We start from the raw sequence: 12,845 nt of genomic DNA, 5'->3' as shown, positions 1-12,845 counted from the left end.
GACTTTGTAGTGATTTGTTTGTGTGTCAAGCTGACAAGGAGTCAGTTATACAGGATAATTTTATGTCAACCAGAACCAGCTAAGGTCATCTGAGAGAAGGGAACTTCAAATGAGAAAATGCCCTACAGGCTGTAGACAAGTCTGTAACTGAAAATCAAGAACATTCTATTTAAAAATCAAGATAATTTCAATCTGGTAATAATTTTGGATAAAATACTGTCACTACAGTTAAATAAGTATTGTAATGGTTGAATATGTTGGAAAAGACCACATTTTAGTAATATAAAATTTAGAAACAAAATAAAAAAAATAGATTCGATAAACACCTAAATAATTTTAACAGTAATAAAAAAGAAATCCCAGATGATCAGAGTTTCATCTTACCTTAATGCCCTCTTCATCATTGACTCTCCGAATCATCTTTACACACATTTCTGTAATTTTTGGAAATGTTGGCTGTTCAATACAGATGTCTCTTAAAATCTTTATTACTCTTTTCCTGACACTGATACCAGTATCCTAAGAACAAAATGCATTTTTCAAATGTTAGGAGTGTGAAATTTGACAAAATAGGAAACAATGTTTCCTAAGCATTATCCTCCCTATCTGTTAGTGAAACTGTGATGTAACCTATAAAAACCCTATAACCTGTGGACCTACACTTAGTAATCAGTGTAAGACCACAGGGTAAGTTGCTGCAGTACCGGGGTGGTAAACTTTTAGAACAGTGTCTGGTACTTCAAGGCATACGAAGCAGCATCTGTGATGTAGAGAACAAGTGCTTACGCTAAGTCAAGTAAACCTTTTACAAACTACTCCTGTACCACACTAACGGCAATGACAAAATTTGTCATTGCAGCAATACAGAACATACTGTATACTTCTATAAAAAATCAATATGTTTAAAGTAGGTGGAGTGCCTGCTGTGGATGCAATTTGTAGACAGACAGATACATACACACACTGCAAAGTCAATATAATTACTCTAGGGTCTTGATTAAAACAGTTATCATACAAAATTACTATTAATTAGTGATTATAAACTGGTATAAGAATAACTGAAAAATGGATCTGATTTTAACCAACACTGGGCTTTATAATACTGAGTTTGCCTCTTCAAAGCATAACCTTTTTCAGAGTGGTGCTACAGTTCACAGATTAAATAATAAAAATAATTCACATTTATACATTTTAGATTAAATTATCAATTTTAGGTTAAATTTAAGATAAATAAGGTGTGACATTTAAGGTAAATTATGTATTCATAAACTACTATAGAAGAAGCATACCAATATTCTTTCAATCAGCATATCATAATACTGCTCAGCAAGCTGAGGTCGACAAAGGACAAATCGACCTAGTAATTCCACGGCTGCCTCTCGAACACTAGTGGAGTTATCCATTAATCGCCCATGAACTCCGCGCTGCATGTCAAGCTAAAGAAGAGGGAGAGAAATGACATTTATAGCAGCGGAGATGATCTTCAAATATAAATAGAAAAGTAAAATAGACTATTTTTATTATTACCCTTGCTAGAATACTGGGGTCTACAGCAACAACCTCAGACAAACACTTCATGGCTTTTGTTCGAACGGCAATTGCATTTTCACCGAGAACTCGTAGTATCTGCCAGGCAAACATTAACATGCTCATAAATTTTAAAATAAGTAAAATTTAACACAAATACAGCATGAAAATACAGCATGAAAATACATAAAAGAACGAAATATACTACTTACTCCTCTGTGTGAGTGTGTGTGTGTGTGTGTGTGTGTGTGTGTGTGTGTGTGTGTGTGTGAGAGAGAGAGAGAGAGAGAGAGAGAGAGAGAGAAAGAGAAAGAGAAAAAATCATCTTACTGGTCCAAAATCTTAAGTTAGACCAGTACACGTAGAAAGGTATTCTATATTTTCGTTTTTTCCTTTATTTCAGTATTCTCAACTAAACATACATACACATTTATGTGTATGAGCTTCACTAAAATCTTATGTGTAACTTTTATTAAAGACAGTATTATTCGCTATGACTTGATAAACATTGATTTTTATAGTGGCATACAAACACATGTCCATTTGTTTGTACAAGGTCAGTATGCAGAGGGCAGACATAGCTAAAACCATGTGAATGAGGAACAGAGACAAATGCTGCTTCCACAGCCCATTGACACTACCCGCAAAAAAAGGTTACACCTAGTCCACCATCTCCAAAAGTAACCAAAATAAAGTAAAAATCAATCAGATCAATTTACCTGTGTCAAATAAATATCAAAGCTCTGGGCAAACGGCCTCATAGAGGCCAAATATCGAACAATCAAGCACGCATCATCGTAGTCCACAGTATCAGAGTTCATCCTACAACAGAGAGCACTGTAACTGGATGTGTTCTTTTAAATGGACATCTGTGCTTCATGTATCTCTGACCCATTTCCCCTGCATCTTACTTTAATGTGCTGAACTGAGAAGGTGTGGTTTTGATAATGCTTCTCAGAAACCTTTTCCGGCTCTCGGCTCGATGCATTATCTGACCAGTTGTCTCAATTTCTTTTGCATGATGCGCCCCATCAGATGATTCTTCATCTTTTTGTGATTTCATTGCTTTCTCTGTTTCCAGAGTTGTGTCACGGAACCACTGGGCTATATAGAATTTACGAGAAAACTGGAAAGACATTAGATAAATTTGAGTTGATGAAATTAATAACATTTCTAATCAATCAGGAATAGAAGTACTGTAGTTTTCTTTAAGACAACCTCTATCAGACAGAAGCAGATTTAAAAGACAGATAAAATTCTGAAATATCCTGTATTACAGAATTTTTTTCCTTTTTAACATTTAACTATAAAACTAACTCAATAAAAATGATTGTATCAAATATAGATAGAGTACTACTATCAACTACTTGAGGTAGACAGTCACATGACTCAGTAAGATTTGGTGGGAAGGCCAGTGGGAAAGCTTAGGACAAATGAGTAAAATAGTGAAGGTAAAAGACCCCCAACTGTTTTCAACTCTCATCTGTACAATATTGGCACATGTTCAATACATTAAAACAGGTCAGCACTGAAGCACTTCTGTGTATCTAAGACTATAGATTATGTGGAGTATTTATCAACTTTACGTCAGGCCTACAAAATGGACAAATTGTATACATGGCCTAGTGTATTCTGGATATGTCACTTAATTTTCGAAGAATTGCATATACACTCATATATGGATTTAACAGCTTCTTTGTATGTGCTCATGGATCACGTTCAACACTGAGCGACCTATACTCATTTTTAAGATTGGCCTAGATTTAGAGATAATCTATAAGCCATATGGTGGTGGTACATGCCTTTAATCCTAGTATTTAGAAGGCGGAGACAGGCAGAACTCCGAGTTCAGCCTGGTCTACAAAGTGAGTTCCTGGACAGTCAGGGCTACACAGAGAAACCTTGTCTTGAGAATCCAAAAGGAAACCAAAACCAACCAACCAAACAAAAAAAATGCATAAAAAGATTTCCAAATATTTAATTTTCTCTTTCCCCATTTCACTTTTAGAACACAATTTAAATTAAAGGCAACATGAATCTCACCACCAGTGAAGGGTCAGTCTCTGTGTTCTCATCCAAATAATCAAGCAATGCCTTCTGCAGCTGCTGGATTTCATCTTCCCCTCCAGAAACCTAAAGCACAAAGCAGCAGCCACAAAGTCACCGGCGGCGCATTTGTTACTGACCCCGCCCACTTCTGAGACGTGCTCCACTATGTCTGCCTTCCAATTTGTGAACCTCTGCCCTAGCCTTCCAAAAGACGGAATTAGATTGATAAGCACAGATCTGCTGGCATGCTTTAACAGGCTATGTAAACGTAAATCCATACCCGATGGGGAGAAATGAGCAAAACACAAGTGCAGCTATTGTAAGGAGTAAAGGCCTGAGTTCTGAGAAACAGAACCTGCTGCCTGAGCCTGGCTGTGTGAACTACACACTAGCTTTAAAGTCTGCAAGTGGTGGATGTAAAGATGATCACAAGTATGTTCTACCCTGGCCATGGTACGGAATTTACATTTAAAAAAATAATCACCTTTTTTCCTGAGACAGGACCCACATAACGAAGCACTGTTTTGAACTCATTGTTTATTTTATACATTGTGAATATACACCAAAATTTTAATCTGGTAAATGAGAAATGTTAACAGCTACACTGACATGCACTATACAGTTCAGGCGGTTTTATAATTACTATGGAAATAAAAATTAAGGTGAAGAAAGGGAGTGTATTTGTGAGCTCTGGAAATTTAATTGAGTTTGCTTAGTGTGGATTCTGGGGATCTGAATTCAGGTCCCCACACTTGTGTGGTACTTTAACTGAGCTATCTCCCCAGCATTGTTCCAACTGTTCTTTGAAGACTTTATTTCAAATTATATATACACTTTACACATTTACTTTTAGCTTCTCATCTGTGGGATCATTTATTTCTTCAAGGAATCCTAGTCCTAATAAATGATAGTAAGAAAACACCTGAACTGACTTCTAGCATCCACATGCTCATGCACACATGCACCCCACACCCATGTCCACATACATCTCAAACAACAAAAACATACACCTACTCTCCTGTGCCACTAACACCCAAAATATAGGGAACATGACAAAAAGACAGAAAAGTTAGCTCAAAAGGCACTTCACTAGTCAAATATAAGGACAATTTAATCATTAAAATAATGAGTTGGGGAGATGGCTCAGTGGTTAAAAGTGCTTGCTGCTCTATCAGAGGACTGGAGTCTGGATCCCAGAACCCACATTCAGTAGCTCACAAGCGATACCAACTCCAGCTCCAAAGGGATCCAATAGACCTTTCTGGTCTTCATGGACACTCGCTATATATGTAAACATATATGCACTCACATAAATAAGTGAAATAAAACAAATTTCCAAAAAAAGAGATAGTGACGGAGCATAATCTAAGTATTATATTCACTGGTAATAGAGTAATGGTAAGCTTTTACTTTTGACAGTGTATTATAAAGTGTATGTGCCAATTCTTATATGCCAAATATATACCAAGCAGCACTCAAAATTTAGCAGACTACACAGCAAGTTTGAAACCAATCTGGATTACATGAGACCCTGTCTCTTTCTCCCACACCAAAAGCAAACAAGCAACTATTTATATATTAATTTAAATCCTTTATTTCAATACCTGTTTTAAAATTCGTTCTATAGACCCTTGATCCATCTTGCTGGTAACAGCATCTTTTCTCAGCCGTGCAGCAACAGTCCCAAGGTAATCAAGAGATGCCACTCTTAAAGCCATTTCTGTCGACTTATTACTGAACTGATGAACCTAAACATCACAGACGAGGTATTACTGATTAAGAACTTCTAAAGACTAAAATTTTGTTGCCTACAAATCATTATCATAGTTTCAGGATAGTACTATTTTTCAAGTTCATAAAATGTTAGGTTTCTAAAGTTTTGAAACAATTTATATCACACAACTCCAAATATACTTTAAAATGAAAAAAGAAATCATAGTATCTTTCCATTCCTTATACTGTACTATGAGGACTTAAAAAGATGTTCTTACTAGTCAAGTTTCATGCTTTCAAATGCGTAACTGCAATAACTCAGGGCTCATAGTTGAGATGTTTTAAAGCAACAAATGTAACAAATATAAGCTCCTACCCCCATAAAATTATCTTAAAAATCACTGCCATTATATATGTAATTAAATCAAAGTGCTAAAATTCACATTTTTGCTTTCTACAGATAGATGGTACAATGTACAGTTATACACATGCAAAAATAGATGCAATGTTCATGTTCTTACACATTTTTAAAGAATTCATCATCTGTGAATCAGAGTATATCCTCATTATGTTGTCTTCTAGTAATTAATAATCTTTAAATGCTATACTCTTACCAACAGTCTCCCTAACAAACTAAGGAGTAGTTCAGCAGCTGGCCACTCGGGCTTATTGACTGTTGAAAGAAGGTCTTGAACAAAATTTTCAAAAAGTGGTCTGTAATCTTCTTCACCTTGTTTACTACCACATCTAGTCAAAGAAAAACAATGAAAAAGATGTTCATTTTCATAATATGTGGAATTTTGTTAAATAGATTCCCCTGCTTCTGTATCTAATAACAAACTATATTGAGTGCGTTAAATTAAATGAGGTCTTAAAATAATCTATTTCTTCAATTGCATTTTCTATGAATTATAAGAAATATTAACCGTTATTATCATATTAACTGATTTTACCCTCTAGAAGTTCTAATTCTTAAGTATTTTTTTGTACAATTATCATTAAGTCTCATGAACCTTGAGTAGCCTCTTTGCTTTACAAGCAGAATGTCTCAGAATTTTGTAAACAAAAATTCTAAAAATCCAACAATGAAATACTTAAATTTTGGGGGTTTAACAGAAGCAAATTCACATATTTTTAGATTTTTAAATCTCTTCCTTATTTTAAAGGCCAAGTGTATTTGAGGCTCTGGTAATGGCAACAAGTTTGATTGATCTTCTTCCACAGAGACCATTCCACACTGTGGAAAATAAAACCACGCTGTTGACCTTTACTCACTTTTTAAGGAAGATGGAAAGAAAGTTTTGAGCTGTTCTCATAGCTGTTTCATAAGAGTTAGTAATGACAACATCCTGATCAACCTAGAATGAGAAAAACAAGTTTGTAAAGTGTGATGGTTTGCATATGTTTGGCCCATGGAATGGCACTATTAGAAGGTATTGCCCTGTTGAAGTAGGTGTGTCACTGTGGGCATGGGATTTAAGACCCTCCTCCTAGCTGTCTGAAAGCCAGTATTCTGCCAGCAGCTTTCAGATGAAGATGTAGAACTCTCAGCTCCTCCTGTATCATGCCTGTCTGGATGCTGCCATGCTCCCACCTTGACAATAATGGACTGACATTCTGAACCTGTAAGCTAGCCTCAATTAAATGTTGTCCTTTGTAAGACTTGCCTTGGTTATGGTGTCTGTTCACAGCAGTAAAACCTTAACTAAGACATAAAGATAGAAGAAATAATGGATAGTTGAGGCCAGTTGCTACTGCCATGCATTACTGAACAGAGGCAATACATTTAAGTATTTAAGATATTCTTTTATACAAAATGGGAAAAGCCATAGATGGCATACTATAAATATGTTAAAACATTACAAATACTTAGAAACATTGGTAGAGTTCATTTAAGTTTATTGAAAATAATGAAAAATGTAATTAATAAATATATTACCAGTAGTTTTTTTAATTATGATCTATATCAGAACAAGAAGCAATGGAGTCAAAGTACAAAAACTTTTTTACAATTGGAGATATATAGTTTAGTGTTAGAATATTAATAAGTACCCTAGCTAAAACAGATATATGTAATTCAACCACCAAAGAATATTCTAACTTCAAACTTTATGTAACCACTATAGCATAAACAAAAATGTGAAACTTTCAGTAGAAATGTAAAGATTAAGATTTACTAAAAAAAAATCAGTCCACAGCTGCAGAAAGTGTGATAAATACAAAAAGAGCATGGCAGAGTTTTACAGTGACTTGCAATGGAACTGTCACCAAGGTGAAAATGTGATGGCCTCTAGTAAAGTCATGTTTCCCAGAACAACTTTGCTTCTAAGCACTTTAAAGAGACTCTTGGGGTTGGGGATTTAGCTCAGTGGTAGAGCGCTTTGCCTAGGAAGCGCAAGGCCCTGGGTTCGGTCCCCAGCTCCGAAAAAAAGAACCAAAAAAAAAAAAAAGAGACTCTTAGTTTTATGTTATGATGGAATTGTTGTGTGTCAACTCAAGGCAAAAAATATCTGACAAAAAACGTTGAGGTTAGCGGTTGAGGTTTGGTCTGTTGCTGTGCACTGTATGCTAAATTCTGGACCCAAAGGTCCAGCTGCCTAGGAGTGAATTCTCACGTTTACCAGTTTTAGCAGTGCAAACTTTTTCCTTAATTTAATTATGTGCATTAATACATGTATGCCTACTCTAATATTTACTCTGACATTCATTTCCCCATTGAGTTTTACAGCTGTCATAAGGAGCTGTTGGGTGTTGTTATGACTTATGTGTTTAATAGTGTACAAGAGTCAGAACCAGAACTCATTTAAGAATTTCAGTTTTAGAATTACAGACAATACGTGACTACAATCATTAAAGTACAGAGTTATGAGACCTCTAACTAGTTCCTTACCTTTTTGTTGGAGTCTTCTTCTGAGTTAGGATCCTTCTCTGATGATGGTAAGTGAACTACACACTGAATAAGTTGTAAAACTAGTGCTGTAACCATCTGAATATACATAGGCTCCCCATCCACATCACTACTGTTTAACCTTTAATGGAGAAGAAACAACCCAAGTCACAGAGTATAAAAATAATTACACACTATATGATCCGTTACCACTTGAAACTTCCAAGATGACTTTGCTTTATATACATCATATATATATATATATATATGGATGTCAGTGTAGGGTGTCAGATTCCCTGGAACAGCCGTGAGCTGCAATATGGGTGTTGGGAATTGAACCTAGGTCTTCTGGAAGAGTAGCCAGTACTCTTAATCACTGAGCCATCTCTCCACCCCCAAGTATAATTTTTAAAATCGGTTTGAAAAACAAAAACACTGAATAAAACCTATTCATGAGATGAAAAAACACAGTACTTAATAAAAAATTTTCTATTTTTATGCACTGCATATAAAAACTTAAAGAATTATTGAATAAATTATAACAATAAAAGTCTGAGGTTTTCCAAATACCCACGTACTTTGGTCCACATCTACTGAGTAGGGTAGTGATCTGGTATTAAAACCACCTACGTGGATGTCTATGCGTAGAATGACAATGTCTTGTTTAGAGTAAGGCTGGTCTAGAACTTGCCTCGTAGAACTTACTAGCTCTGAAATTGTAGCAATCCTCCTTGTCTGCCTCCCAGATGCTGGGATTACAGGCATGCACTACCATACACGGCCCTAGTTAACTTAAAACAACAAATATACTTATTTATTAATTCATCACTGTTTGTGCATGTGTGCACCTGCTACTGTGGAATGTGACATTCAGAGAACAACTTTCAGGGAATTAGTTCTCTCATTCCAACATGTGGGTTCCGGTGTCTAAATTCAGATCATCATGCTTGGCAACAAGGGCTTTACCCACTGAGGAATCTTGTAATTTCTCAATTATCTGTGCTAGAGGATGAGGTCAGTGATTAAACTCAATTTCCAAATGTTTTAGTTTACAGACACTGTAGAAGTGTAAGAATTCATTTGTATGTTGAGCACTTTTCCTCAGTTAATAGATGCTTATCAATGCACACCTAGTTCAAATTATAATTTTATAAAATTAATTAAAAAACCCTATATACTAGGCCAATGCATATAGTCATCAGGAATGATGATTACCTATAACTGACAATAAAATTGATTACAGCAGTGAATAGCTCACTTATGAACGTGCTTAGTGATCAAATAGTATTTAATCTGTGTCTATTCTCTGTTATTCTTTCTTTAAGAAAAGATTTATTTTTATGTGTGCTGGTATTTGTGTTTTGCCTGACTGTATACCATGTGCATGCCTGGTGCCCCTAGAGACTTTATCTATGTATAGGTGTTTTATGTGCATACATATCTGCATTTCATGTGCATGGTTGGTGCCTTGCAGAGGCCAGGAGGGTGTTGTATCCCCTAAAACCAGAGTCATAGACACTTGTGAGCTACCATGTGGAAATCAAATGTGGAATCCTTCTCTGGAAGAGTAGTCAATGCTATTAACTTCTAAGACATTATCTATGCCTTTCTACATCATTTTTAAAGCCATATTCAGCTCTCTAAAATATTACTGAATAGCTTAACATTGTCTAAAAGATTAAATCCAACTTTCTTATCATAGTTCACAAAATCAATTTAATTGTCTTAAGTCTTTTGAACCATGTTTCTTATGCTTTTCTTGTAGTTCATTTTGATCTCTAGTGCTTAGAAATGTTTTTGTTGTTGCAGATAAAAGGAGAGATTTCTACTGGCTTAGGAATGCTACTAAGCACATGTAAAGCACAGGAAGGCCCTGGGCATGAAGGCATTAACTGGTCCAAATGTTGATGGTGCTTAAGCTGCCACAGGTGTTTTTAATTCAGGACCAATGAATATCATTAAGTCCCCTAAAGATGCTATATTATTTCACATATCCAAGCTATCTATGGAGTACTTTTTTTGTATAAACATCCAAAGATAAACCAGTCAGGAATAAAAAGTAAGTATATGATAGTTCAAATGTAACATTCTTCGCGGAAGTCACATTCTATCATAGTTACCTGAAATTCCTTAAACTTCTCTTGCTAGTTGGTAATCTTGCAAGTGAAGTAAAAATTTCTTCCAATATTAACTGCCTATGCTTTTCATATCTTGAAAATACCTGTTTAGTAATTATAAAATTACAAATTAAAAATTATTATGGCAGAAAACAAAACATGAATAAGGATTTGTATTATTTGAAGAGAAGCCAGAGTATACATGGTATTCAGAATTAAAATGTTTTCAACAAGTTAAGCAATAATGACCTAAAGAAATACACTCAAATTTTGTTATTAATTTTCCAAAGTGAGAGTCTACAGTTTTGTTTAGAGAGACACGATACTTTGGATAGGAAAATATGACAAGATTTAAAAGATGTTAAATCATCACGATTTTTACAATAAAGTTCTTTACATTAAAAAGTAAGTTTTTCAAAAGAAAGGAAAACATAATCAATGAAGGCAAATCCTCAGTTAATGAAATCTAATAGGGCTAAAGTAATCCTTCTGGTGAAACAGACCTAGTGGAGAACAGGCGTCTATCACAATTCTTAGCAGTGTGGGCAAGTGGTGACAGTCTTGTTTCATTTGTGGGTGGCTGGGATTACGAACTGGGTATACTTACTGCGGTGACTAACTTAATGGCACACAACTGTAGCTCACTGACATTTTCCACAAAAAATGGTGTTATTCCCATTGAGGAAACCTGAAATTCAAGATTAATTATTTAGTGTGCGTCTCTAAATGACTTCGGTAGCATTGCACCTTACTATATTCTAACATTCCTTCTTCAAAACTCTCAGAGAGCATTTTCTTTTCTCTGACCTCACATTAGCATCTATTTCCTTCTACAGTCTCCTCATTCACATTAAATCATTTGCTTCTCAGTTGCCATTTCTCTAGTCTCTACATTTTAAACTGAACACCATGGGATTTAAAGAAAAAACATTTTGTTTTCACGGTTGACAATATTCCAGCATCTTAAATATTAGTTTATTTTTTAATAGAAACTAGAACTTGGAATTTATATGGTATTCTTCCCTCTTCAGCTCAGAATGCTTCTTTAATAATTGGACTCTATTTTCTTCAACTTACACAGAACATGTTCTGAGTGGGTACACTGTGTTGGTATTATTGAGTAAACACAATTATACAGGACTCAAGATTTCTTGTGTCTAAAAATTTACAAAATGCTTCAAAACAAACAAAAAAACAAACAAAAACAAGACTTGACACTGAAGCCCAAACCTCACCTGAAGAATCGTGGTGTCGGTAAGGAGCTGGATCTCCAGCAACTCTGACAGACTGCTGACGATGTCACAGACTTTGTTATAGAGCATTACTATTACCCTCTGCTTATGCGTAGAGCATTTAGCCCGTTTGGCCTTTGAACTTAATAACCCTCCTAAAGTAAAAGAGAATTCAAGATAAGAAAAACCTTAACTTTTAACATTTTCCTATGGAGACTACTAGTACGATCATCTAAATTATGGGAAAACAAACATTTCAGAGCGCTCCATAAAAATGGTGCAGCAACTAAAGATGACTACTAATTAAAAGAGGAAGTCACTCCTTAGCCACACTGCAGCAGTGTAATATGTGGCTACTATACTGAATTCTCTCTTTTCGCATATTCAAACTTGATAGTAAGATTATATTTCTCCTTTAAATTTCTTGGTATTATATTACACAATAAGAAATCAAATAACCTGTACACACATTCAACTATTTTAGTAATCACATAATGCAAGCTATGGAGATAAGATATATTATATGAGTCAACTCATTTTGCAGATTAGTATTATTTTGAGCTAGATTAGAAGGTAAATATTACCCAAGACTATTATTATCTGGAATTTGATCTAACTGAAAAAAAATTACTTCAACTATAAATGCTGGTTTAGTATCTCTTGTTCAAAGTTCTTCAGATTTTGTAAAACTTTCATAGATTCTACCACTTGAATGTCTTTAATCTAAATGCCGCAATACAAAGCTTTTTGTGCACCATGTTAGTCCTTAAAGAGTGCTTTCAGATTTGTGTGTGTGTGTGTGCGTGCGCATGCATGAGTGTGTGCATGTGCATGTGTGTGTGCGCATGTGCGTGCATGTGTGTGTGCGCATGTGCGTGCATGTGTGTGTGTGCGTGTGTGTGTGTGCGTGTGCCATGTGCTGGATCCTGCTGAGCTGCTTTGACAGGTGGTTGTGAGTTGCTTAGTATGGTTTCTGGGAACCAAATTTAGTTTTCTAGAATAACAGAAAACACTCTTGACTGCTGACACATTTCCCTAGCCCATCAGAAAGTTTTCAGATTTCAAAGCATTTTGGATTTTCAGATTAATGGGTGTTCAATTTTTAGATGTTAAAGTATTATAATAGTAAAGTTTTTATATTCCAGTCAAATACAAAGTCAATGTATATTATACATAATCTATTAATTTGGGCCAATTAAAATCTTAATATTCTGATTTACTTAGCATTGAAATTTATTTATTTACAATGGACAATTATATAGTTTGTTTAAAACAAAACAATCCAAACTAAATCAACAAAAACAAAAAAACCTTCCAGTA

At 35.1% G+C, this 12,845-nt stretch overlaps 1 protein-coding gene across 1 annotated transcript in view; it reads right to left on the bottom strand.

Moving 5' to 3' along the window:
• Nipbl (NIPBL cohesin loading factor) overlaps positions 1 to 12,845 on the bottom strand; it is a 163,759-nt gene that overhangs the window by 32,085 nt on the left and 118,829 nt on the right. The window contains exons 18-30 of the mRNA XM_032898802.1: positions 11,529 to 11,680; positions 10,901 to 10,981; positions 10,297 to 10,397; positions 8,180 to 8,318; positions 6,565 to 6,647; positions 5,904 to 6,036; positions 5,181 to 5,324; positions 3,571 to 3,660; positions 2,439 to 2,653; positions 2,247 to 2,349; positions 1,528 to 1,626; positions 1,290 to 1,436; positions 385 to 519 (exon numbers count right to left, since the gene is read on the bottom strand). Coding sequence (XP_032754693.1) covers positions 385 to 519; positions 1,290 to 1,436; positions 1,528 to 1,626; positions 2,247 to 2,349; positions 2,439 to 2,653; positions 3,571 to 3,660; positions 5,181 to 5,324; positions 5,904 to 6,036; positions 6,565 to 6,647; positions 8,180 to 8,318; positions 10,297 to 10,397; positions 10,901 to 10,981; positions 11,529 to 11,680 — 1,622 coding nt within the window. The remainder of the gene's footprint in view (positions 1 to 384; positions 520 to 1,289; positions 1,437 to 1,527; positions 1,627 to 2,246; positions 2,350 to 2,438; positions 2,654 to 3,570; positions 3,661 to 5,180; positions 5,325 to 5,903; positions 6,037 to 6,564; positions 6,648 to 8,179; positions 8,319 to 10,296; positions 10,398 to 10,900; positions 10,982 to 11,528; positions 11,681 to 12,845) is intronic.

The sequence above is a fragment of the Rattus rattus genome, chromosome 3, assembly GCF_011064425.1.
Source record: "Rattus rattus isolate New Zealand chromosome 3, Rrattus_CSIRO_v1, whole genome shotgun sequence".
Classification (NCBI taxonomy): Eukaryota; Metazoa; Chordata; class Mammalia; order Rodentia; family Muridae; genus Rattus; species Rattus rattus.
The sequence above is the reverse complement of the archived record's forward strand: the minus strand, read 5'-3'. Positions and strand labels throughout refer to the sequence as shown.